This window comes from Penaeus vannamei, chromosome 43, assembly GCF_042767895.1.
Source record: "Penaeus vannamei isolate JL-2024 chromosome 43, ASM4276789v1, whole genome shotgun sequence".
Taxonomy (NCBI): domain Eukaryota; kingdom Metazoa; phylum Arthropoda; class Malacostraca; order Decapoda; family Penaeidae; genus Penaeus; species Penaeus vannamei.
The window spans coordinates 14,257,468-14,282,267 of record NC_091591.1 but is presented as its reverse complement, the minus strand read 5'-3'; the positions used below and the strand labels follow the sequence as shown (position 1 = coordinate 14,282,267).

Below are 24,800 nucleotides of genomic sequence, written 5' to 3'. Positions count from 1 at the left end.
TATATATATATATATATATATATATATATATATATATATATATATATATATATATATATATATATATATATATATATTGGGGTATGCAACACACACACACATGTATGTGTGTGTGTTGTGTACCCAAATATTCATATATATATATATATATATATATATATATATATATATATATATATATATATATATATATGTGTGTGTGTGTGTGTGTGTGTGTGTGTGTGTGTGTGTGTGTGTGTGTATGTGTGTGCGTGTGTGTGTGATTAAACAAATAGCGAGAAAGGGATGGGAAAGAAAGACGCACAGACAGAGTCTGGCAGAACCACCTTCGCATAACCAGAATGACCAGAATTTCGGGATCTCAAACCACTTCCTCCATCCTAAAGCCCTGCCCTCGGCCCCGTGTGCACCCCGGCGCAATCCTTCCCGAAACCCAAGCTGAGAAATCTGCGAAGCAATTTCCGTCACGGCTTCTGGGACTTCGCGAAGGACCCGTTCATGAAGGCTTCCGCCAGGAGGGAGATCAGGCCCGCTGCGTAGCCGAGGAACAGCAGGTAGAAGGCGCCCTGGAGGTGGTTCAGGCTCAGCACGATGCCGCCTGAGTTTACCTGGGCAAGCGAGAATTTAATTTCGTTATACTAAGGCGTGAACCGTATCCATGTTGACCAATGTAGAAAAGGTATGAATAATACTAGAAATCTTCACAATACATATGTATTTGAACGGTTTCGATTACGTCTTCGTCAGAAATTGAATGAGATTGGATATCTTCACATTATAAGAGATGTATTTGACCGGTTTCGATTACGTCTTCGTCAGAAATTGAATGAGATTGGATATCTTCACATTATAAGAGATGTATTTGACCGGTTTCGATAACGTCTTCGTCAGAAATACATGTATTTCTGACGAAGGCGTAATCGAAAGCGGTCAAATACATCTCTTGTATTGTGAAGATATCGTCTCATTCATACCTTTTCTTCAAATACTATGGCATATATATATGATGCCTTAGTTACAGCGGTAAGGAAGCCAAGGTGTAGATGGATGTATGAGCTGTGACAGATATGACAATAATAACTTCAAGAATAATAAATGTCCTAGTTATGATAACAGTTGAAATACCGATAATTATGATAATAATTGGTAATACTAGTGATCAATGAAGAATACTGATAATAATGATAGTGATACCAAGAGTAAAATTATGTAAGTAATACCGTTAGTGGTTATATTAAAGGTAATTATATTACAAGGCTACTAATAATCATAAAGATAAAATGATAATATTAGCAATAGCTAGAGTAGAAATGGTATGAATGAGAATTAACAACACAGTCCATGAGAAGAATTTAACGTTTCTATTATATCTTCGCTAAATATACATGTAACTAATATATTTCGTGCACAATGATATTCATTTTCATTCATATCTTTTTACACCGCAATGAACACGGTTCACTATTATTAGCATTAGAAATTAAATCAATATTGATACTTCTAGGCTACTGACATAATTAATACCAAAAATAAAACAACGATAGTAATTCAAATTATTATGTTATAGCAACTGTTACTAGCAGTAGTAGAGAGAGAGGGGGGGGGAGGAGGATAGAGAGAGAGGGAGAGAGAGAGAGAGAGAGAGAGAGAGAGAGGGAGAGAGAGAGAGAGAGAAGTGAGTGAGTGAGTGAGTGAGAGAAATGAGTGAGTGAGTGAGAGAGAGAGGTGAGTGAGTGAGTGAGAGAAGTGAGTGAGTGAGTGAGAGAGAGAGAGAGAGAGAAGTGAGTGAGTGAGAGAGAGAAGTGAGTGAGTGAGAGAGAGTGAAAGAGAGCGAGAGAGAGAGAGTGAGTGAGTGAGTGAGTGAGTGAGAGAGAGAGAGAGAGAGAGTGAGTGAGTGAGTGAGTGAGTGAGAGAGAGAGAGAGAGAGTGAGTGAGTGAGTGAGTGAGTGAGTGAGAGAGAGGGAGGGGAAGGGAGGGAGATAGATAGATAGAGAGAGAGAGAGAGAGCGGGGAGAGAGAGAGATAGAGAGAGGGGGGGGAGACGGGAGGTAACGGAGAGACAAATAAAAGGGAGGAGACGGAGAGAGAGAGAGAAGGGTTGAGACGGAAAGAGAGAGAGAGCAAGAAGACGGAGAGAGAAAGAGGAAGAGAGAGAGAAAAAAAAACGGGAGATAACGGAGAGACAGAGAAAAGGGAGGAGACGGAGAGAGAGAGAGAGAAGGGTTGAGACGGAAAGAGAGAGAGCAAGAGGAAGACGGAGAGAGAGAGAGAGAGAGAGAGAGAGAGAGAGAGAGAGAGAGAGAGAGAGAGAGAGAGAGAGAGAGAGAGAGAGAGACGGGGGTAACGGAGAGAGAGAGAGAAGAAGGGAGACGGAAAGATAGAGAGCAAAGGGGAGACGGAGAGAAAGAGGAAGAGTGGGAGAGAGAGAGAGAGAGAGAGAGAGAGAGAGAAAGAGAGAGAGAGAGAGAGAGAGAAAGAGAGAGAAGGTAATGGAAGACAGATAGAATGGCAGATTCAGACATATTGCCTCCATGTGCGTGTCCCCCTCATCCCACTGCCGCTCCCTTACCTCTCTGGTCACGTAGGACGGGTCATTCTCGTTTGCTGGCTCACTCGACATCTGACTCCACCTCTGCGCTCTTTCCTTCTTCATCTTGGACTCGAAAAGCACGTAGAGCCAGTGGTCGATCAGCCCCGCCTCCGCCAGTCGGTCCTTGATGCGGTCCATGGCGGTTAGAAAAGGTGCGCCTTTCCTGTCCGGAGAATTTGGGAATGCTTTAGTTACCCCTTTTTATTTCTTCCGTTTTCTTTGTTTGTTTCTTTTGAAGCGTTCGAGTCGAAGTTTTTTTTTTACGTTCTTTATCATTTTAGTTGCTTTGTTTCCTTTATTTTTTATTCGCTCTTTTGTTATCTAAATGTGTTTATTTTCTTCACCACAAGCCTTTTGAACGAGAATTCATCACCAAACACTCAACCATGAATGACGGTTCATCTTTTATCTTTCCGCCTCGTAAATCAAACTTCCGCACCAATTTCACTCCTCATAATTTCTCGCGAGCGGCACTCCATCAACTTACATCAAATCCATGAACGGTGCCATCGACGGAACCTCATGAAAGATGCTCATACCTCATGACTCATAATTCATTTGCGATCTTCACACCTCATGGACGACGCTTCATCATCCGGAATCACATACTATATACCTCACAAACGACACTTCATTCCATCATCACCACCTAATACCTCATAAATGACACTTCATCACCCACCGTACATTTCCTCATTCACCTCACACCCTCACACCTCATAAACGACATTTCCTCAACTACCTCATGTAGAACACTTCATCACCCACCTCACACATCACCACCCATCATCATCCCCCTCACACCTCATATACTCGTACATTTCATCCACCTCACACACTCATATCTCATAAACGATACTTCCTCACCCACCTCATGTAGAACACTCCCTCACCCACCTCACACCCTCATACCTCATAAACGAAAAATTCCTCATCCACCTCATAAGAACACTTCATCCACCTCATATAATACACTCCCTCACCCACCTCACACCTCATAAACTCCACTTCCTCACACCTCATAAACGCCACTCCCTCACACCTCATATACTCATACACTCCCTCACCCACCTCATCCACCTCACACCTCATAAACTCTCCACTCCCTCACACCTCATATACTCATACACTCCCTCACCCACCTCATCCACCTCACCCACCTCATCAAACTCCACTTCCCCACCCACCCCACACCTTATATACTCATACACTCCCTCAACCACCTCACACCTCATAAACTCCACTTCCTCACACCTCATAAACTCCACTTCCTCACCCACCTCACACCCTCACATATCATAAACTCCCTCACCCCCCTCACACCTCATATACTCATACACTCCCTCACCCACCTCACACCTCATATACTCATACACTCCCTCACCCACCTCACACCTCATAAACTCCACTTCCTCATACCTCATAAATTCCACTCCCTCACCCACCCACACCTCATATACTCATACACTTCCCCATCCACCTCACACCCCTCGCACCTCATACACTCCACTCCCTCCTCACCCACCTCACGCCCTCTACACCTCACACCTCATATGCTCCACTCCTTCACCCACCTCACACCCTCACATCTCATATACTCCACTCCTTCACCCACCTCACACCCTCGCAACTCATACACTCCACTTCCCTCATCCACCTCACACCTCATTAACTCAACTCCCTCCTTCACCCACCTCACACCTCATAAACTCCACTCCCTCCTCACCCACCTCACGCCCTCACACCTCATAAACTCCACTCCCTCACCCACCTCATCCACCTCATCCACCTCACACCTCATAAACTCCACTCCCTCACCCACCTCACACCTTATATACTCATACACTCCTTCACCTACCTCATCCACCTCACACCTCACAAACTCCACTTCCCCACCCCCACCTCACACCCTCACACCTCATAAACTCCACTCCCTCCCTCACCCACCTCACGCCCCAGCCACACGAGCCCGGGATGAACTCCTGGCGCCCGAGGTGTATGGGCGTGTACCCGTAGCGGTTCGTGTAACGCGAGGCAATGATGGTCTTGATGTAGTATTTCCAGGTGAAGAAGGCGTGACGACCTGCCAGAACTCGCTCCAGCTGTTCGTCGATGTTCAGCACCTGGGGAATGACAGTAGAAATAATAATGTCATTATCAGTGTTATTATAATGAGTATTATTGTAATTATTATATCTAAGATTGTCATTAGTGTTATTATCATTATAAGAAATGGTTATAATGAAGAAGGCGTGACGACCAGCCAGGACTCGCTCCAGCTGTTCGTCGATGCTCAGCACCTGGGGAATGACAATAGAAATAATAATGTCATTAGCAGTGTTATTATAATGAGTATTATTGTAATTGTTGTTTCTAAGATTGTCATTAGTGTTATTATCATTATAAGAAATGGTTATAATGAAGAAGGCGTGACGACCAGCCAGAACTCGCTCCAGCTGTTCGTCGATGTTCAGCACCTGGGGAATGACGACAGAAATAATGATATATCATTAGCAGTGTTATTATAATGAGTATTATTGTAATTGTTGTTTCTAAGATTGTCATTAGTGTTATTATCATTATAAGAAATGGTTATAATGAAGAAGGCGTGACGACCAGCCAGAACTCGCTCCAGCTGTTCGTCGATGTTCAGCACCTGGGGAATGACAGTAGAAATAATAATGTCATTATCAATTGTTATTATAATGAGTATTATTGTAATTGTTGTTTCTAAGATTGTCATTAGTGTTATTATCATTATAAGAAATGGTTATAATGAAGAAGGCGTGACGACCTGCCAGAACTCGCTCCAGCTGTTCGTCGATGCTCAGCACCTGGGGAATGACGATAGAAATAATAATGTCATTAGCAGTGTTATTATAATATTATTGTAATTATTGTTTCTAAGATTGTCATTATTGTTATTATCATTATAAGAAATAGGTATGACGATAGAAATAATAATGTCATTATCATTGTTATTATAATGAGTATTATTGTAACTATTGTTTCTAAGATTGTCATTATTGTTATTATTATTATTAGAAATAGGTATATTGATGAAAATGGGGGATGGTTCGTCGTGATGCCTTCATTTGTGGGAAATCTCTCGAAGTTATATCTTGATTTGTGGGAAATCTCGAACTTTTATCTTAATTTGTGGGAAAGTTTTATCTTGATTTTTGGGAAATCTCGAAGTTTTATCTTAATTTGTGGGAAAGTTTTATCTTGATTTGTGGGAAATCTCGAACTTTTATCTTAATTTGTGGGAAAGTTTTATCTTGATTTGTGGGAAATCTCGAACTTTTATCTTAATTTGTGGGAAAGTTTTATCTTGATTTTTGGGAAATCGCTAGAACTTTTATCTTAATTTGTGGAAATTCGTTCGAAGTTTTATCTTAATTTGTGGGAAATCTCTTGTCTTTCTACCTTGATTTGTGGAAAATCGGTCGAACTTTTACCTTATTTTGTGGGAAATCTCTCGACCTTATAGCTTATTCAGTAGCAAATCACTCTACTTTGTTGGATGATGAACTACTGTACTTGCTCAACGGCGAGTCACTCGACCTTCTACCTTACTGTGGCACATCACTCGATTTTTTTATGGTTAACTACTGTACCTTATTCATTGGCAAATCACTCGACCTTCTACCTTACTCAAGGATAAATCACTCGACCTTCTACCTTACTCAAGGATAAATCACTCGACCTTCTACCTTATTCAAGGGCAAATCACTCGACCTTCTACCTTACTCAAGGATAAATCACTCGACCTTCTACCTTAATTTGAGGCAAATCACTCGACCTTCTACCTTAATTTGTGGCAAATCACTCGACCTACCTTATTCAAGGGCAAATCACTCGACCTTCTACCTTACTCAAGGATAAATCACTCGACCTTCTACCTTAATTTGTGGCAAATCACTCGACCTACCTTATTCAAGGGCAAATCACTCGACCTTCTACCTTACTCAAGGATAAATCACTCGACCTTCTACCTTAATTTGAGGCAAATCACTCGACCTTCTACCTTAATTTGTGGCAAATCACTCGACCTACCTTATTCAAGGGCAAATCACTCGACCTTCTACCTTACTCAAGGATAAATCACTCGACCTTCTACCTTACTCAAGGATAAATCACTCGACCTTCTACCTTACTCAAGGATAAATCACTCGACCTTCTACCTTACTCAAGGATAAATCACTCGACCTTCTACCTTACTCAAGGATAAATCACTCGACCTTCTACCTTACTCAAGGATAAATCACTCGACCTTCTACCTTACTCAAGGATAAATCACTCGACCTTCTACCTTACTCAAGGATAAATCACTCGACCTTCTACCTTACTCAAGGGCAAATCACTCGACCTTCTACCTTACTCAAGGATAAATCACTCGAGCTTCTACCTTACTCAAGGATAAATCACTCGACCTTCTACCTTACTCAAGGGCAAATCACTCGACCTTCTACCTTACTCAAGGATAAATCACTCGAGCTTCTACCTTACTCAAGGATAAATCACTCGACCTTCTACCTTACTCAAGGATAAATCACTCGACCTTCTACCTTACTCAAGGATAAATCACTCGACCTTCTACCTTAATTTGTGGCAAATCACTCGACCTTCTACCTTACTCAAGGGCAAATCACTCGACCTCTGCCTTGTTGGATAGCAAATCACTCGACCTTCTACCTTACTCAAGGGTAAATCACTCGACCTTCTACCTTAATTTGAGGCAAATCACTCGACCTTCTACCTTACTCAAGGGCAAATCACTCGACCTCTGCCTTGTTGGATAGCAAATCACTCGACCTTCTACCTTACTCAAGGATAAATCACTCGACCTTCTACCTTACTCAAGGGCAAATCACTCGACCTCTGCCTTGTTGGATAGCAAATCACTCGACCTTCTACCTTACTCAAGGATAAATCACTCGACCTTCTACCTTACTCAAGGGTAAATCACTCGACCTTCTACCTTAATTTGAGGCAAATCACTCGACCTTCTACCTTACTCAAGGGCAAATCACTCGACCTCTGCCTTGTTGGATAGCAAATCACTCGACCTTCTACCTTACTCAAGGATAAATCACTCGACCTTCTACCTTACTCAAGGGCAAATCACTCGACCTCTGCCTTGTTGGATAGCAAATCACTCGACCTTCTACCTTACTCAAGGATAAATCACTCGACCTTCTACCTTACTCAAGGGCAAATCACTCGACCTTCTACCTTGTTGGATGGCAAAACACTCTACCTTGTCTTGTGGTGAGATATTCAGCAATGACATATCTCTCTACCATGCTGAATGGCTAGTCACTCTACCTTGTTCAATGGTAAGATACTCTACCACATAAAAGGATAGAATGCCCTACCTGTTTTAAAAGAAAATACAACGAAAAACATACACAATGAGGTTCATTCTGTGAATTTCCTTCAGTAAATCTATTCTGTGTAGTGAGGATTTTAAACGAAATGTCAAACAAAGTCTATTCAAAAGAGTTATAAAAAATGAAAAGATTCTATTCTTTATCAAAATCGTCGCGGGTTTTATATTCGGTCAAAGAGGATTAAGTATTTTCATTTTTTTTCTTTTTTTTTACCTATGTTCAGTACCTGTTGGAGAGGAGGCGAGGGAAAGGGAGAGGCTAAGAAAGGAGATCTTGGTCTTAGGAATTCTGCTTAAATGGGCTTTTCCTTGCCTATTTGTTGCAAAGAGCTCGTTGCGTGAATTCCCCTTTGTGCCCCTATCTCTATTTCTTGTATTCCAATTTGTTCTTTACCATTTTTTCCTTTTTTTTACTTTTTTTTACTTTTTTCATTCCCATTGTTATGATTCAATTCCTATTTGGACCTTTGTAGATTTTTGCCTCAAAGATCTTAGCTCTATTTTTTATATTTCCTGTTTTGTATTCCATTATTTTTTCGATATTTCACATATATAAAAACACGTAATTTTCCCTTCTAAGGACTAGTCTACGTGTGTATTTCATTGGTTAAGGTAACATTCTCTCTCACTCACTCTCTCTCTCTCTCTCTCTCTCACTCACTCTCTCTCTCTCTCTCTCTCTCTCTCTCTCTCTCTCTCTCTCTCTCTCTCTCTCTCTCTCTCTCTCTCTCTCTCTCTCTCTCTCTCTCTCTTTCTAGTATCATGTGTTTTATATATATCGTTTGTCAGTTAAGTAGGTTTTTCTTTCGTTTATAGTTTCGCGTCCAAGTTTTCTTAAAGTCTTAGCCTTGGTTTTTTGTTACTGATTTCTTTATTTCTCCATTCCCTTCTTTGTTCACGTGTTACCGGATGTGCGGCTCTCCCTTTTCCTTCCTTTTCCTTGTTGGTCTTTTTCTAATACCCTTATCTTTAGACTCTATATTAATTTCTTAATCTTTCGTATGTTCTGTTTCAATTTATATCCTCCAAAGAAAAAAAAAACTTACTTGTATTGTCTATATTCTCTTACTTTCTAGTGTGTGTTTCTCTCCTTTCGACACGACTTATTTTGAGAGATCCGGTTTCTGCATAAAAGCTTCAGATAACCAAATTAATTACAAGGGCACTAAACTTCCTAAATTATATCGTTAACTTTGTCGTCTCGAAAGTATCTTTCCTTTGCAAATATATCTCTCTCCTTTTTTATTTTCCTTACGTGATTAATTAGGTTTTCAATATCCTGCTCTGTTGCATCCGCTTCCGAAAATAAATCCCCTTATTCTAGTTATTGCATTTATTATTAGTTTTCTTCTGTTGTTTGCTTTTACACTTCTATAACTACATTCGCCAATGCATCCTTGAGCACCATCTCTATGGAAGAATAATCTATTTAATTTTGATAAAATAGGTTTTTTTCATAGGTAGGTGGATAGATAGATAAAAATATAGACAGATAGACAGGCAAATAGATATAGAAGTATATTGATATAAAGAGATAGCGATATGAGTATAGATTTGCCGAACATACGGTTACATATATATCTGTGCACGGTCATTATATATAGAAAGAGCTATCTCTAAAGTTGTAATCATATGTCCATATATCATGTGAACAGGTCTGCCAGTTCCATAAAAGTCTAGTCACTTTGGCAAAAGGATTTTGATTTAGTAATTATAGATTTAGAGGTTAAATAAAGGATGAAAATATGAGTCTGCGGTTACACACAGCCATATTTAACTCATAGGTAATTTTCTGCAATTCACAGTACTCTCCAGGCTTTGAACACACTAGACAAAGGTGCAGGAAATTTTACAAATGACATCATGATAAACGTGTATCGTGCAAAAGAACGTGACCATGATATACGTTTTGTGTGGATACCATCGCATGTTGGAATCCCCAGGCATGATCATGCTGACCACCTAGTAAAATCAGCATGTGACAAGCAAAGTGTGGATATAGAGCTTGGAGTACCTCTTGCTAGGATTTCACACATCATTAAGACTTCCTTCAAAGAGGACTTGACTGAGTCGATTAATTCTCAACGGCCTGAAAGCTGTAGCATAAAGCACTATGACCTGTTTATGCAAAATGTATTCATCTATGTTTTTTTATATATATATAGGTTCAAGGAAACGGGACTTGAACACTTAATCGGTGAATTGTCGACACTTTAGCAAGATAGTGAACAGACGGGAAATGGCAATGAAGATAAGGCATACAGACAGTGCCAGGATCTCTGTGACACTGAACCAGACCGAACCCTGTGAGACTTCTTACCCCCCCCCCTAAGTGCCATCTGGAGATATTGGGCTAAGAACCGGATCCTAGTTTTCCTTCTTCTTCTTCTTCTTCTTCTTCTTCTTCTTCTTCTTCTTCTTCTTCTTCTTCTTCTTTCCTTCTTTCCTTCTTCCTTCTTCCTTCTTCCTCCTCTCCTCTCCTCCTCCTCTTCCTCCTCCTTTCCTCTCTCCTCCTTCCTCCTCTTCCCCTTCCTCCTCCCCCTTCTCCTCCTCTTCTCCTCCTCCCCCTCCTCCTCTCTCCCTCTCCTCCTCCCTCTCCCTCTCCTCCTCCTCCCTCTCCTCCTCCTCCCACTTCCCTCTCTCCCTCTCCTCCTCCCTCTCCCCCTCCTCTCTCTCCTCCTCTCTCCTCCTCCCTCTCCTTCTCTCTCTCCCCTTTCTCTCCTCCTCTCTCCTCCTCCCTCTCGTCGTCCTCCCTCTCCTCCTCATCCTCCTACCTCTCTTTCTTCCCATATTTCCCCCATTCTTTTCCCATCCTTTCATTCCCATCTCCCCCTCCCACCCCACTTTCCTCCCCCCATTCTCTATCCCCCATCCTCCTCCTCCCTCCCTCACTCCCTCCCCCTCCCTCCCCCCCTCCACCTTATCTCCTTACCTCGAGCTCCTTAAACATATCCAGAATCTTGGCGTTGGTGTTCAACTTGAACCAGTCCCATCCGAGGCCGAAACCCGGTTCGATCCCCCAGGTGGCTCCGCGAAGGGCAAGCAGCTGGTTGATGTTGTCAATGGGGGGCGGGGTGATGGGGACGGACAGGTGGGCGATGAGGTGGGAGCGGTAGATGGCGGTCATGAGGAAGCAGAAGACCCACCACCAGCCGAGGAGCAACTGCAGGAGGCAGGGAGGGAGAACGTCAGTGTGTGGAGAGGAGAACGTCAACTTAAGGCCCTATCACACTAGCACTTTTTCCGTCATTTTTTTGCGTTTCCGAATGAACTCCGTATGAAAATCATGTAAACAAACATTCCTGAGATACAGTTGCTATCGGAGTGAGGTCCCGGGAATCATACGAACATTCTCATACATACGTTTGGCCATTTTAAAGATTATTATGATGCCCTTGTATATACGAATGTTCTAAAATATTAAACACGAGTTTACATTCACTCATCCTATCTGATTTATTAATAGCACAAGATCAACAAGGAAATTAGTCAGACGGAAACGGTCGTAACCGTCTTGGTCTGGGAGGCGGAAGTTCCGGTTGCAGACGATCCTTGCGGAAAGCCTCAAATTCAGACGGAACCCCAGAAACTGACAGAAAAGGTGCTAGTGTGATAAGGCCTTTACACAGGAGAACGGGTGCGTGTGTTGACAGGGCTTCGTGCTGAATGGAGGGACTGCAAGGGAAGCCTATACTGAACTTGCGAATTAGAGTTTAGATCCTGTCGTTAGGCCGAGTTAAGTGAGGTTATTTTGGTTTACGTTTCAACTTCGATAAACCTGATGACTGCATAAAATCCCTGAACTTACAGTAAATCCCTGTAACTTATACATCACGGTTTTTATATAAGCAAGGTACATATATAAGACTTCAATCAGCCGGGAAACTTTACACATAATACAGAAGCGTATATATCACAAGTTTGTGTTCAATGATTGCCATAATGACAAAACGGATTAAGAAATAATCTACTAATATGTAAATGAAATTCATCATACATCCCAATGCCAAAACCTTATCATATTTATCCGTGAGTTAAAATCCTTTTATAATGGATAAATACAAAGATATATAGCACTTTGTCAGATATATCATGTACAGTGATTTCATTGTTGTGATTATAATAACACGACTTATCAAAGTCTATGAATATATTCTTGTGATAGCTTACACAACAACGACTGATATAATATTAATCTGATAATAAACTATATCCATTAATTTCAGATTACAATTGAATTTTCGATTTAATGTTTTCGGATAATTTCATTACTGATAACTGAGATACAGTTGCTTATTCAATAAAGTTATATGCGAAGGGAGAGATGTAATAGCATGTAATAACTTATAAAAGGAAAAGAATGATGATACTATAAATATGTATGACGACATTAAATTGATTCCTTTTATTTCATTTGTGAATAATGATTTTTCTTGTCGTCTTCTTCCCATCCTCTTCCTATAAATCATTATTCAATATTGGCACCTTCGTTGATTAGATATTATCGCATTCTCTTCTCCCCAATTCTACTGTGTGACTTTCTTGTATTTTGCGTTATCTACCTTTCTAACCATAAATTGTCTACTGTCCCCTAAGCGATACAGTGTAAAAAATATGAGGAAAATACAGCATAAAGGAAAATTTGCTGAAATATCATTGATATTGATTTTGGTTATGTTACAGGTGATTTTTATTATATTTATTGGTATTATGTGTGGGCAGAATTATCGCCTAGCCTGTTCTGACGACATTGTGGTTGTGATCTCTCTCTCTCTCTCTCTCTCTCTCTCTCTCTCTCTCTCTCTCTCTCTCTCTCTCTGTCTCTCTCTCTCTCTCTCTCTCTCTCTCTCTCTCTCTCTCTCTCTCTCTCTCTCTCTCTCTCTCTCCCTCTCCCTCTCTCTCTCCCTCCCTCCCTCCCTCCCTCCCTCCCTCTCTCTCTCTCTCTCTCTCTCTCTATCTCTATCTATCTCTCTCTCTATCTCTCTCTCTATGTCTATCTCTATATATATATATATATATATATATATATATATATATATATATATATATATATATATATATATATATATATGTATATATGTGTGTGTGTGTGTGTGTGTGTGTGTGTGTGTGTGTGTGTGTGTGTGTGTGTATAAATATATATATATATATATATATATATATATATATATATATATATATATATATATATATATATATATATATATATATATATATATATATATATACATATATATATATATATATATATATATATATATATATATATATATATATATATATATATGTATACGTATATATGTATATATACTCGTATACATATATGTGAATTTATATAAAAATTTATATATATATATATATATATATATATATATATATATATATATATACATATACATACACATACATATATGTATATATATATATATATATATATATATATATATATATATATATATATATATATATATATATATGTCTCTCTCTCCTTAATTCTATTTCCATTTCTTTCTATTTACATCTATCTACATCTATCCATCCATACCTATCTCAATCTAACTGCTTACCCCCACCCCATCACCCACCCCACTCATCCCCCACCCGCCCTTCTCCACCCATCCCCCATCCCCCACCCCATCCCCCACCCCACCCCCACCCATCCCCCACCCTACCCACGTACCTGCCCCGTGAAGTTGGACGGCAGGCGCGGCGGGGGGTCCTCCAGCAGTATGGCCCAGGCGTGTAAAAAGGCCGTGTTGATGTTCATGCCACGCCCACCGGAGAAGCTAGACCACGCCCTCTGAATGGCCCAAAGACTGACCGCTAGGACGAACGTGGCCGCTAAGATGGCTCCCCACAACTCCACTGTTTGTTGTTGTTGTTTTTTTAGATTAATTAATAATTTGGTTATGATTGATGTACCTGTTGTTTTGAAATGATGCTGATTATATGTTATTAAATTATTGCTATGTTATTAAATTATTGCTATGTTATTAAATTATTAAATTGCTATGTTATTAAATTATTGAATTGCTATGTTATTAAATGATTAAATTGCTATGTTATCATATTATTAAATTGCTATGTTATTAAATTATTAAATTGCTGTTATCAAACTATTAAATTGCTATTTTATTAAATTATTAAATTGCTATGCTATTAAATTATCAAATTGCTATGTTATTGAATTATTAAATTGCTATGTTATTAAATTATTGAATTGCATGTTATTAAATTATTAAATTGCTATATTATTAAATTGCTATGTTATTGAATTATTAAATTATTATGTTATTAGATTATCAAATTGCTGTTATTAAATTATTTAATTCCTATGTTATTAAATTATTAGACTGCTATGTTATTAAACTATCAAATTGCTGATTATATATTTTTAAATGCCGGGATGATTATACTTAATTATGATTTCCTATTGCACTGGTTGCAGAGGAAGTAAAAACGAATTATAAAGTTTTAATAACCAGGAGCTCTTCGCTGTATTTTGCTATTTATTTTTAGAAATATATGTTGCAAAAGGAAATTCAGGAATGGACTTTCAGTTTAATGGTAAGAATAGACGATAAATTTTATCAAAGAAAAATGTTAAAATAATTCTAGTGAGATGATGAAGCAATCATTTGAATGTCGGAGAGAGAGAGAGAGAGAGAGAGAGAGACAGAGACAGAGACAGAGAGAGAGAGAGAGAGAGAGAGAGAGAGAGACAGACAGACAGAGAGAGAGAGAGACAGACAAACAGACAGACAGGCAGAGAGGAGAGGAGAAAGAGAGGGAGAGAGACAGACAGACAGGCAGAGGAAAGGAGAAGGGAGAGAGAAGGAGAGAGAGAGGGAGAGAGAGAGAAATAGGAAAAAGAGACAGAGAAAGAGAGAAAGAAAGGGAGTTAAATAGACAGAGAGATTGACAAAAAGAAAGACAAAGATCAAGACACAGAAACACCTAAACATACAGACAGGTAGGAAAGAAAGCAAAAAACAAACGAACAAAGAGCCACACGGACAAACGAAGAAACATAAACAAAAGCAGACCAGAAAGACAGCGCGAGAGACCACACCTCAGCCCCGCCCACGAACCTCGAAAGGGCCTGACGAGTGCCGTGTGCTGGGGCAAGGGGCGTGGCTTGTGGGTGATCATCACGAAGGGCTCGTAGGCGTAAATTCGGGTAAAGTCAATGACCTGCTTCCTCGAGTGTGACCAGAAGAGCATAAGGGAGAAATCAGCGCGTTCTTGCTCGAGAGTTCCGACCATGCCTGACCAGACGCCGTTGTTGAGGGTGCCCCACTGGTCGTCCCATGCCATGCGCACTTCGTAGCTGGAATTCGACGGCAATTTATTGTATATATATATATATATATATATATATATATATATATATATATATATATATATATATATATATATATATATATATATATGTGTATATATATGTGTGTGTGTATATATATATATATATATATATATATATATATATATATATATATATATATATATATGTATATATAAATATGTATATGTATTCATACATGTATATATATGTATATATATGTATGTCTATATATACACACATACATACATATATATATATGTGTGTGTGTGTGTGTATGAACACATACACACACACACACACACACCCTCCCTATCCCTCTCTCCTTCCCTCCTTCCCTCCCCTCCCTCTTTCCCTCCTCTCCTTCCCTCCTTTCCTCCCAACCCCCACCTCGCTCACCTAACTCATTCTATCCCGTCCTATCCATCCTCCTTCCCTCCCTCCTTCCTCTACCTCGACTCTACCTCCCTCCCTACCTCTCGCTACCTCCTTATCCCTCTCTCTCCCTTCCCTCCTTCTCTCCCCTCCCTACCTCTACCTCCCTCCCTCCATCCATCCCTCCTTCCCTCACTCCCTGTCCCTCCCTCCTCCCTATCCCTCTTTCCTCCCTCGCCTCCCTCTGCCCTTCCCCTTCCCCTCCCTCATTTTCCCTCCCCTACCCCTCCCTCCTCCCTCCCTCCTATTCCTCTCCCTGCCCCTTCCTCCCCTCCCTCCCTATTCCCTCCCCTACCCCCTCCTCCTCCCTCTCCTTCCCTCCTTATCTATCCCTCCCTATCCCTCCTTATCATCCTCCCTATCCCTCCTTACATCTATCCCTCCTATCCTCCCTTCCCCTCCCCTCCCCTCCCTCCCTATCCCTCCTTCCTCCTCCCTCCCTCTATCCCTCCCTACTTCCCTCCCTACCCCCACCTCCCCTCTCCCCAACTCCTTCCACAACTCCTCCTCCCTCACCAACTCCATCACTCCAACTCCTTCTATCCCTCCCTCCCTCTCTTCCCCTCCCTATCCCTCCCTCCTCCTTCCTCTATTTCCTTCCCTATCCATCCATCCATCCCTCCCTCCCTCCCCTACCCCCACCTCCCCTCACCCAACTCCTGCTATCCCTCCCTATCCCTTCCTCCCACTGCCCCCTCCTCCCTCCCTCATTCCCCTCCCTACCCCTCCCCTCTCCCTCCTTCCCTCCCTATCCTTCCCTCCTCCCCTACCCCCCACCTCCCTTATCCAACTCCTTCTATCCCTCCCTCCTCCTTCCCCTCCCTACTCCCTCCCTATCCCTCCTTCCCCTCCCTATCCTTCCCTCTCCTACCCCTCCCTCCCTCCTTCCTCTCTCCTCCTTCCCTCCCTACCCCCACCTCCCTCTCCAACTCCTTCCCTCCCTCGCGCTCCCCTCGCCCAACTCCTTCTATCCTCTCCCTCCCTCTAGCTTCCCCTCCCTATCCCTCCTTCCCACTCCTTCCTTCCCTATCCATCTGTCCCTCCCTCCCTCCTCCCTAGCTCCACCTCCCTCACCCAACTCCTTCTATCCTCTCCCTCCCTCCCTCCCTCCCACCCTCCCTCCCTCCTACCCCTCCCCCCCTCCCTCCTTCCCAATCCCTATCCTTCCCTCCCTACCCCCTCCCTCCCTCCTTCTCTATCCCTCCTTCCCTCCCTCCCTACTCCCACCTCCCTCACCCAACCCGACCTCCCTCACGTGAAATTGAGAATGGAGGCGATGGTGTCCAACATGCGAACGTCGAGGGAGTCCTTGGGCGTGACTGTGGTGGCGGAGGCGTTGCTGTGGGGCTGGTGCTCCACGAAGGGAAAGAGCTCCTTCGCCACGACTCGGATCCTGTGGCCGTTCATGTCCTCTAGCTTGTCTGCGGGCGGGGCAGAAGGAGAGAGAGAGAAAGAGAGGAAGGTGAGACGAGTAGGTTTTCGATCCTGAGTGACTTGTTTTGATGGTATGGTTTAGAGGATTATTTTGGTTCGGAAAAAGAGAGAAAATATATTATTCCTTTTGTTATAAGAATAAGATCTGTAGTTCCTATGTGACTGATGGTTTAGTGTTGTAGTTAAGATAAAGCTGATATTTAGAAGAAAATAAAGTATTATTATCGGCTTCAAAATATTTAAGATTTTTTGCTCTCGAGTAACTGGTGTTTCCGCGTTGTAATTTAAGCGGTTTGAATTCAAACAAAACTAATATTTTCAAAGAAGAAAAGGAAATGAAAGCATAATCTTCCTATCGCCATAAAAGCGAATACGTTTTAGATCGCGGTTAAGAGGGTTGCTTGAAGAGAAAACAAACATTTTAAAAAATATATATATTCTTATCTTCATACAAAGATTTCTAAGGTGCTTAATGTTTTAAGATTTTTTGTTTACACCTAAGAGGTTTATTGAAGGCGAGGGGAGCAACGGAAGGATATATATACACTTAAACTTGAGTATTTAAGGATCAAGACCTCGCTATGAAGTCCATGTAAGTTGGGGCAGAAGGAGCTGGATCTGTGTACATTTTCGCTGCTGTATTTGAGAGTCTAATATGTGTCTAAGACTTTATTCGTACGTTCATCTTGGGTCTAAGACTTTATTCGTACGTTCATATTGGGTCTAAGACTTTATTCGTACGTTCATCTTGGGTCTAAGACTTTATTCGTACGTTCATATTGGGTGTAAGACTTTATTCGTACGTTCATCTTGGGTCTAAGACTTTATTCGTACGTTCATATTGGGTGTAAGACTTTATTCGTACGTTCATCTTGGGTCTAAGACTTTATTCGTACGTTCATCTTGGGTCTAAGACTTTATTCGTACGTTCATATTGGGTGTAAGACTTTATTCGTACGTTTTAAATGTAGGTCTAACAAAGACTTTATTCGTACGTTCATATTGGGTCTAAGACTTTATTCGTACGTTCATATTGGGTGTAAGACTTTATTCGTACGTTCATATTGGGTGTAAGACTTTATTCGTACGTTCATCTTGGGTCTAAGACTTTATTCGTACGTTCATATTGGGTCTAAGACTTTATTCGTACGTTCATATTGGGTCTAAGACTTTATTCGTACGTTCATATTGGGTCTAAGACTTTATTCGTACGTTCATCTTGGGTCTAAGACTTTATTCGTACGTTCATATTGGGTGTAAGACTTTATTCGTACGTTCATCTTGGGTCTAAGACTTTATTCGTACGTTCATATTGGGTCTAAGACTTTATTCGTACGTTCATATTGGGTGTAAGACTTTATTCGTACGTTCATCTTGGGTCTAAGACTTTATTCGTACATTCATCTTGGGTCTAAGACTTTATTCGTGCGTTCATCTTGGGTCTAAGACTTTATTCGTACGTTCATATTGGGTCTAAGACTTTATTCGTACGTTCATATTGGGTGTAAGACTTTATTCGTACGTTCATATTGGGTCTAAGACTTTATTCGTACGTTCATCTTGGGTGTAAGACTTTATTCGTACGTTCATATTGGGTCTAAGACTTTATTCGTACGTTCATCTTGGGTGTAAGACTTTATTCGTACGTTCATCTTGGGTCTAAGACTTTATTCGTACGTTCATATTGGGTGTAAGACTTTATTCGTACGTTCATATTGGGTGTAAGACTTTATTCGTACGTTCATATTGGGTGTAAAACTTTATTCGTACGTTCATATTGGGTCTAAGACTTTATTCGTACGTTCATCTTGGGTGTAAGACTTTATTCGTACGTTCATATTGGGTCTAAGACTTTATTCGTACGTTCATCTTGGGTCTAAGACTTTATTCGTACGTTCATATTGGGTCTAAGACTTTATTCGTACGTTCATATTGGGTCTAAGACTTTATTCGTACGTTCATATTGGGTGTAAGACTTTATTCGTACGTTCATATTGGGTCTAAGACTTTATTCGTACGTTCATCTTGGGTCTAAGACTTTATTCGTACGTTCATATTGGGTGTAAGACTTTATTCGTACGTTCATATTGGGTCTAAGACTTTATTCGTACGTTCATCTTGGGTCTAAGACTTTATTCGTACGTTCATATTGGGTGTAAGACTTTATTCGTACGTTCATATTGGGTCTAAGACTTTATTCGTACGTTCATATTGGGTGTAAGACTTTATTCGTACGTTCATATTGGGTCTAAGACTTTATTCGTACGTTCATATTGGGTAATGGGAAAGGGATATCCGTATACACTTACACCTGAGTATATGTGTATTCAGGTTTGTGATATATGTTCTCTCAGGCAGGAAAGGGAGGCTTTGTGAACATTTGTACCCATGTATTTGTATGTTTGGTGCTGTATTTATATCTTGATCTACGGCAAGCTGGAAGGTGTGGAATCTGTGTATATTTCCATGTATTTTGATTGGCAAGTTTTCTTTTCTTTCTCTCTTTCTTTTGTTTCTTTTTTTCTTTCTTTCTTTCTTTCTTTCTTTCTTTCTTTCTTTCTTTCTTTCTTTCTTTCTTTCTTTCTTTCTTTCTTTCTCTCTCTCTTTCTTTCTTTCTTTCTTTCTTTCTTTCTCTCTTTCTTTCTTTCTTTCTTTCTTTCTTTCTCTCTTTCTTTCTTTCTTTCTTCCTTTTTTTTGGTATTTATAGTTACATGGAAAGGGAAATAACCACAATAAGAAGTGAAAATAGGTTATGACGTTTTAAACTCCTCGAGAATTCCTCAACAGACAGACAAAGAACTGAAGTGGATCATGCATCATATAAGGTACTCAACGATATTTCGAAAAGACACTTTAATCTTTTCTTATTATTATTATTGTTATTAGTGGGTGTTTTCTTTTTCTTTATCTTTTTTTGTACACGTGTCAGTGATGTTTTCTTTTCCTTTTTCTTTTTTGTACACGTGTTAGTGGATGTTTTCTTCATCTTTTTCTTTTCTTTTTCTTTTTTGTACATGTCACTGTATTTGTTTGTAGTTCATTATAGTTACCTACAAACTGTTATACATCGCTATCCACAGACACTCGGGCATTGCACAGAACCAACAAAGCCTGAGACAGAAGATAATCAACATACCTGGAAAAAATAATCAACATACCTGGAAAAAATAATCAACATACCTGGAAAAAATAATCAACATACCTGGAAAAAATAATCAACATACCTGGAAAAAATAATCAACATACCTGGAAAAAAATAATCAACATACCTGGAAAAAATAATCAACATATCTGGAAAAAATAATCAACATACCTGGAAAAAATAATCAACATACCTGGAAAAAATAATCAACATACCTGGAAAAAATAATCAACATACCTGGAAAAAATAATCAACATACCTGGAAAAGATAATCAACATACCTGGAAACACAACATGGTTCTCGGAGAAGCCCACATTCCGCTTCCAGTGCCCAAGCGTGCGCATGCCAGCCTGTCCAGCCCAGCAATACAGACAGCGGGAATAGCCTTGGAGAACCGTCGCGCATCCGGGACCTTTACCTGAAATACCAAACGAGGACGTCGCTTTAACAACAAGAGAGAGAGAGAGAAAAAAAAAATTGTGTCATTTTTTTTTTTACGTCCTTGTTCACATGCAAAGACAAGAGAGAGAGAAAAAAATTAGTGTCATTTTTTTTTTTACGTTCAAGATCACATGCAAAGTGAGTCGACGAAAGAGAAAAGTACATCGCAAATTCTCTTTCGCGAATGGGAAGTAAAAAGACATTCAAGCTAACGAAAATAAACTCAAAGACACGGCAGAGCAAAAGGAGAAAAAAGAAATACGTCAGTTGTCCTACAAGACGCAAAGTAAACATCAGACGACAAAAGACAAACTGTAAAAATCCCCAACCACCAAACACAAAGCAGAACCAAAACAAAAAGGGGAAAAAAAATACACACTCAAACATACTTTACGCAGATCTTCACCTGAGTGACAGACAGGAGTAGATGCTGTGGCGGTGTCAACAGGTGTCAGATACAGAGCATGTTTGGTATTCCGAAAGACAGGGTGTAGCAGGGTGTCAAGAGCGGCGTTCCTCGGCCCTGTCACGACCACACGGCACTCGGGACACAAGAACAGGCTGCTATTTTGAAGGAAGGGACTGGAAAGACATAATTTTCATTGTAATTAACTTCTTTCGGAGATTAAAAACCTTTCAAGAAATGTGACTCCAAATACGTGGCATCTGCGCCTTGCCAGAGATTTAAGATTATGATTATGAATAACTCTATGACATTAAGACACATTTACGTTCGAAAATCACTACTGTTATCATGTACTAGTGTCCCTTAGCAACTGCCAAAAGCCTAAATCTTGTGTTCGTCCCTTAATAGATGGAAAAAAGGCTTTCTGTCCCTTAATAGCTGGAAAAAAGGCTCTTTGTCCCTTAATAGCTGGAAAAAAGGCTTTCTGTCCCTTAATAGCTGGAAAAAAGGCTCTTTGTCCCTTAATAGCTGGAAAAAAGGCTTTCTGTCCCTTAATAGCTGGAAAAAAGGCTTTCTGTCCCTTAATAGCTGGAAAAAAGGCTTTCTGTCCCTTAATAGCTGGAAAAAAGGCTTTCTGTCCCTTAATAGCTGGAAAAAAGGCTTTCTGTCCCTTAATAGCTGGAAAAAAGGCTTTCTGTCCCTTAATAGCTGGAAAAAAAGGCTTCCTGTCCCTTAATAGCTGGAAAAAAGGCTTTCTGTCCCTTAATAGCTGGAAAAAAGGCTTTCTGTCCCTTAATAGCTGGAAAAAAGGCTTTCTGTCCCTTAACAGCTGAAAAAAGGCTTTCTTTCCCTTAATAGCTGAAAAAAAAGCTTTCGTCCCTTAATAGCTGGAAAAAAGGCTTTCTGTCCCTTAATAGCCGGAAAAAAAGGCTTTATGTCCTTTAATAGCTGGAAAAAAACGTTTTCTGTCCCTTAATAGCCGGAAAAAAAGGCTTTCTGTCCCTTAACAGCTCGGAAAAAAGGTGCGTTTTTTGTCTCTTTAACAGCTAAGGTATGCTGCTTTCTGGTCCCCAATTGCTGAAGGAAAAAAGGCTTTCTGTCCCTTAACAGCTGAAAAAAGGCTTTCTTTCCCTTAATAGCTGAAAAAAAGGCTTTCTGTCCCTTAATAGCCGGAAAAAAGGCTTTCTGTCCCTTAACAGCTGGAAAAAGGCTTTCTGTCCCTTAATAGCCGGAAAAAAGGCTTTATGTCCTTTAATAGCGGGAAAAAAAACGTTTTCTGTCCCTTAATAGCCGGAAAAAAAGGCTTTCTGTCCCTTAACAGCTGGAAAAAAGGCTTTCTGTCCCTTAATAGCTGGAAAAAAGGCTTTCTGTCCCTTAATAGCTGGAAAAAAGGCTTTCTGTCCCTTAATAGCTGGAAAAAAGGCTTTCTGTCCCTTAACAGCTGAAAAAAGGCTTTCTTTCCCTTAATAGCTGAAAAAAAAGGCTTTCTGTCCCTTAATAGCCGGAAAAAAGGCTTTCTGTCCCTTAATAGCTGGAAAAAAGGCTTTCTGTCCCTTAACAGCTGAAAAAAGGCTTTCTTTCCCTTAATAGCTGAAAAAAGGCTTTCTGTCCCTTAACAGCTGGAAAAAAGGCTTTCTGTCCCTTAATAGCTGGAAAAAAGGCTTTCTGTCCCTTAATAGCTGGAAAAAAGGCTTTCTGTCCCTTAACAGCTGAAAAAAGGCTTTCTTTCCCTTAATAGCTGAAAAAAGGCTTTCTTATCCTTAATATTTGGTGTGCTGATGTCCTTTATTGAGTTGGAAAAACGTTTTCTGTCCCTTTTTTTTAATAGCTGGAAAAAAAGGCTGTATTTGTCCCTATCAAAAGGCTTTGGTGCGCGCTTGTCCCTTAATAGCTGGAAAAAAGGCTTTCTGTCCCTTAATAGCAGGAAAAAAGGCTTTCTGTCCCTTAACAGCTCGGAAAAAAGGCTTTTTTGTCCCTTAACAGCTGGGAAAAAAGGCTTTCTGTCCCTTAATAGCTGGAAAAAAGGCTTTCTGTCCCTTAATAGCAGGAAAAAAGGCTTTCTGTCCCTTAACAGCTCGGAAAAAAGGCTTTTTTGTCCCTTAACAGCTGGGAAAAAGGCTTTCTGTCCCTTAATAGCTGGAAAAAAGGCTTTCTGTCCCTTAATAGCAGGAAAAAAGGCTTTCTGTCCCTTAACAGCTCGGAAAAAAGGCTTTTTGTGTCCTCAATGTTTTGGGAAAAAGGCTTTCTGTCCCTTAATAGCTGGAAAAAAGGCTTTCTGTCCCTTAATAGCAGGAAAAAAGGCTTTCTGTCCCTTAACAGCTCGGAAAAAAGGCTTTTTTGTCCCTTAACATCTGGGAAAAAAGGCTTCCTGTCCCTTAACAGCTGGAAAAAGGCCAGTCCCTTAACAGTAGTGGTGGGGTTTTCTGTCCCTTAACAGCTCGGAAAAAAGGCTTTTTTGTCCCTTAACATCTGGGAAAAAAGGCTTCCTGTCCCTTAACAGCTGGAAAAAGGGCTTTCTGTCCCTTAATAGCAGGAAAAAAGGCTTTCTGTCCCTTAACAGCTGGAAAAAAGGCTTTCTGTCCCTTAATAGCTGGAAAAAAGGCTTTCTGTCCCTTAATAGCTGGTAAAAAGGCTTACGACTTAATCGGTGGATAAAAGGCTGCCTGTCACTTTTAATAGGAAAAAAGGCCCTTATCCCTTAACAGCTGGAGTCTCTGTGAAGACCAAGAGCCCATCCGTCTTTCGGCATACCAACTGCCTTCACGGAAAATACCTTCACTATCTTATGCTACAGTCTCTGGTGGGAAGAGACGGAGTTCTCATGCGCCGCACTCATGAAAGAGGCAGAGGCAAGGCGCGGCATGGATTTCGTCTCCTCAAACCCACTGAGGGACTTCTTCAGGGGCGTCTTCGCCTCGATCACCATGTGTCCTTGGAAGGTTGCGGAGAGTCGCCTGCGGGAGGACGGCGCTGGGGGTAAGGTCTGTGGGTGGTGGTGGTAGGTGGGGTGGGGGCGAGTTGTGCTTCTCTCTCTTTCTCTCTTTCTCTCTTTCTCTCTCTCTTTCTTTCTCTCTTTCATCTCATTCCCTTTTCAGGTTTCTCTCTCTCTATGTGTGTCTCTTTATCTCTCTCTCGCTCTCTCTCTCTCGCTCTCTCTCTCTTTATCTCTCTGTCTTCTCTCTTTGTCTTTCTCTCTCTCTCTCTCTCTATTTTCTTTTGTATCAAATAGTTCTCTTTCTCTGTATAAGTTCTTTATTTCTCTTTCTCTCTCTCTTTCTCTCTCTCTCTCTCTCTCTCTCTCTCTCTCTCTCTCTCTCTCTCTCTGCTCTCTCTCTCTCTCTCTCTCTCTCCCTCCCTCCCTCCCTCCTTCCCTCAAAGTCAAAGTCTCTCTCTCTCTCTCTCCTCCCTCTCTCTCTCTCTCTCTCTCCCTTCCTCTCTCCCTCCCTCCTCTTCCCTCTCTCCCTCCCTCCTTCCCTCTCTCCCTCCCTCCTTCCTTCCCTCTCTCTCTCTCCTTCTTCCCTCTCTCCTCCTTCCCTCTCTCTCCCTCCTTCTCTCTCTCCCTCCCTCCTTCTCCTCCTTCCCTCTCTCTCCTCCTTCCCTCTCTCCCTCCCTCA

The 24,800-nt window shown here is 40.9% G+C and overlaps 1 protein-coding gene across 1 annotated transcript; it reads right to left on the bottom strand.

Annotated features, from left to right (window-relative positions):
• Positions 1-464: 464 nt before the first annotated feature.
• On the bottom strand, positions 465-23,935 carry LOC138860804 (ionotropic receptor 21a-like). The gene is made up of 14 exons (XM_070119145.1): positions 23,890-23,935; positions 23,654-23,776; positions 21,561-21,894; positions 21,170-21,362; positions 20,598-20,689; positions 20,263-20,332; positions 19,506-19,632; positions 17,018-17,183; positions 15,077-15,315; positions 13,666-13,850; positions 10,918-11,148; positions 4,538-4,713; positions 2,570-2,753; positions 465-608 (listed from the first exon to the last, which is right to left on the bottom strand). Exons 1-14 carry the CDS (start codon positions 23,933-23,935, stop codon positions 465-467), a joined length of 2,310 nt encoding a protein of 769 aa, XP_069975246.1.
• Between the last annotated feature and the right edge of the window lie 865 nt (positions 23,936-24,800).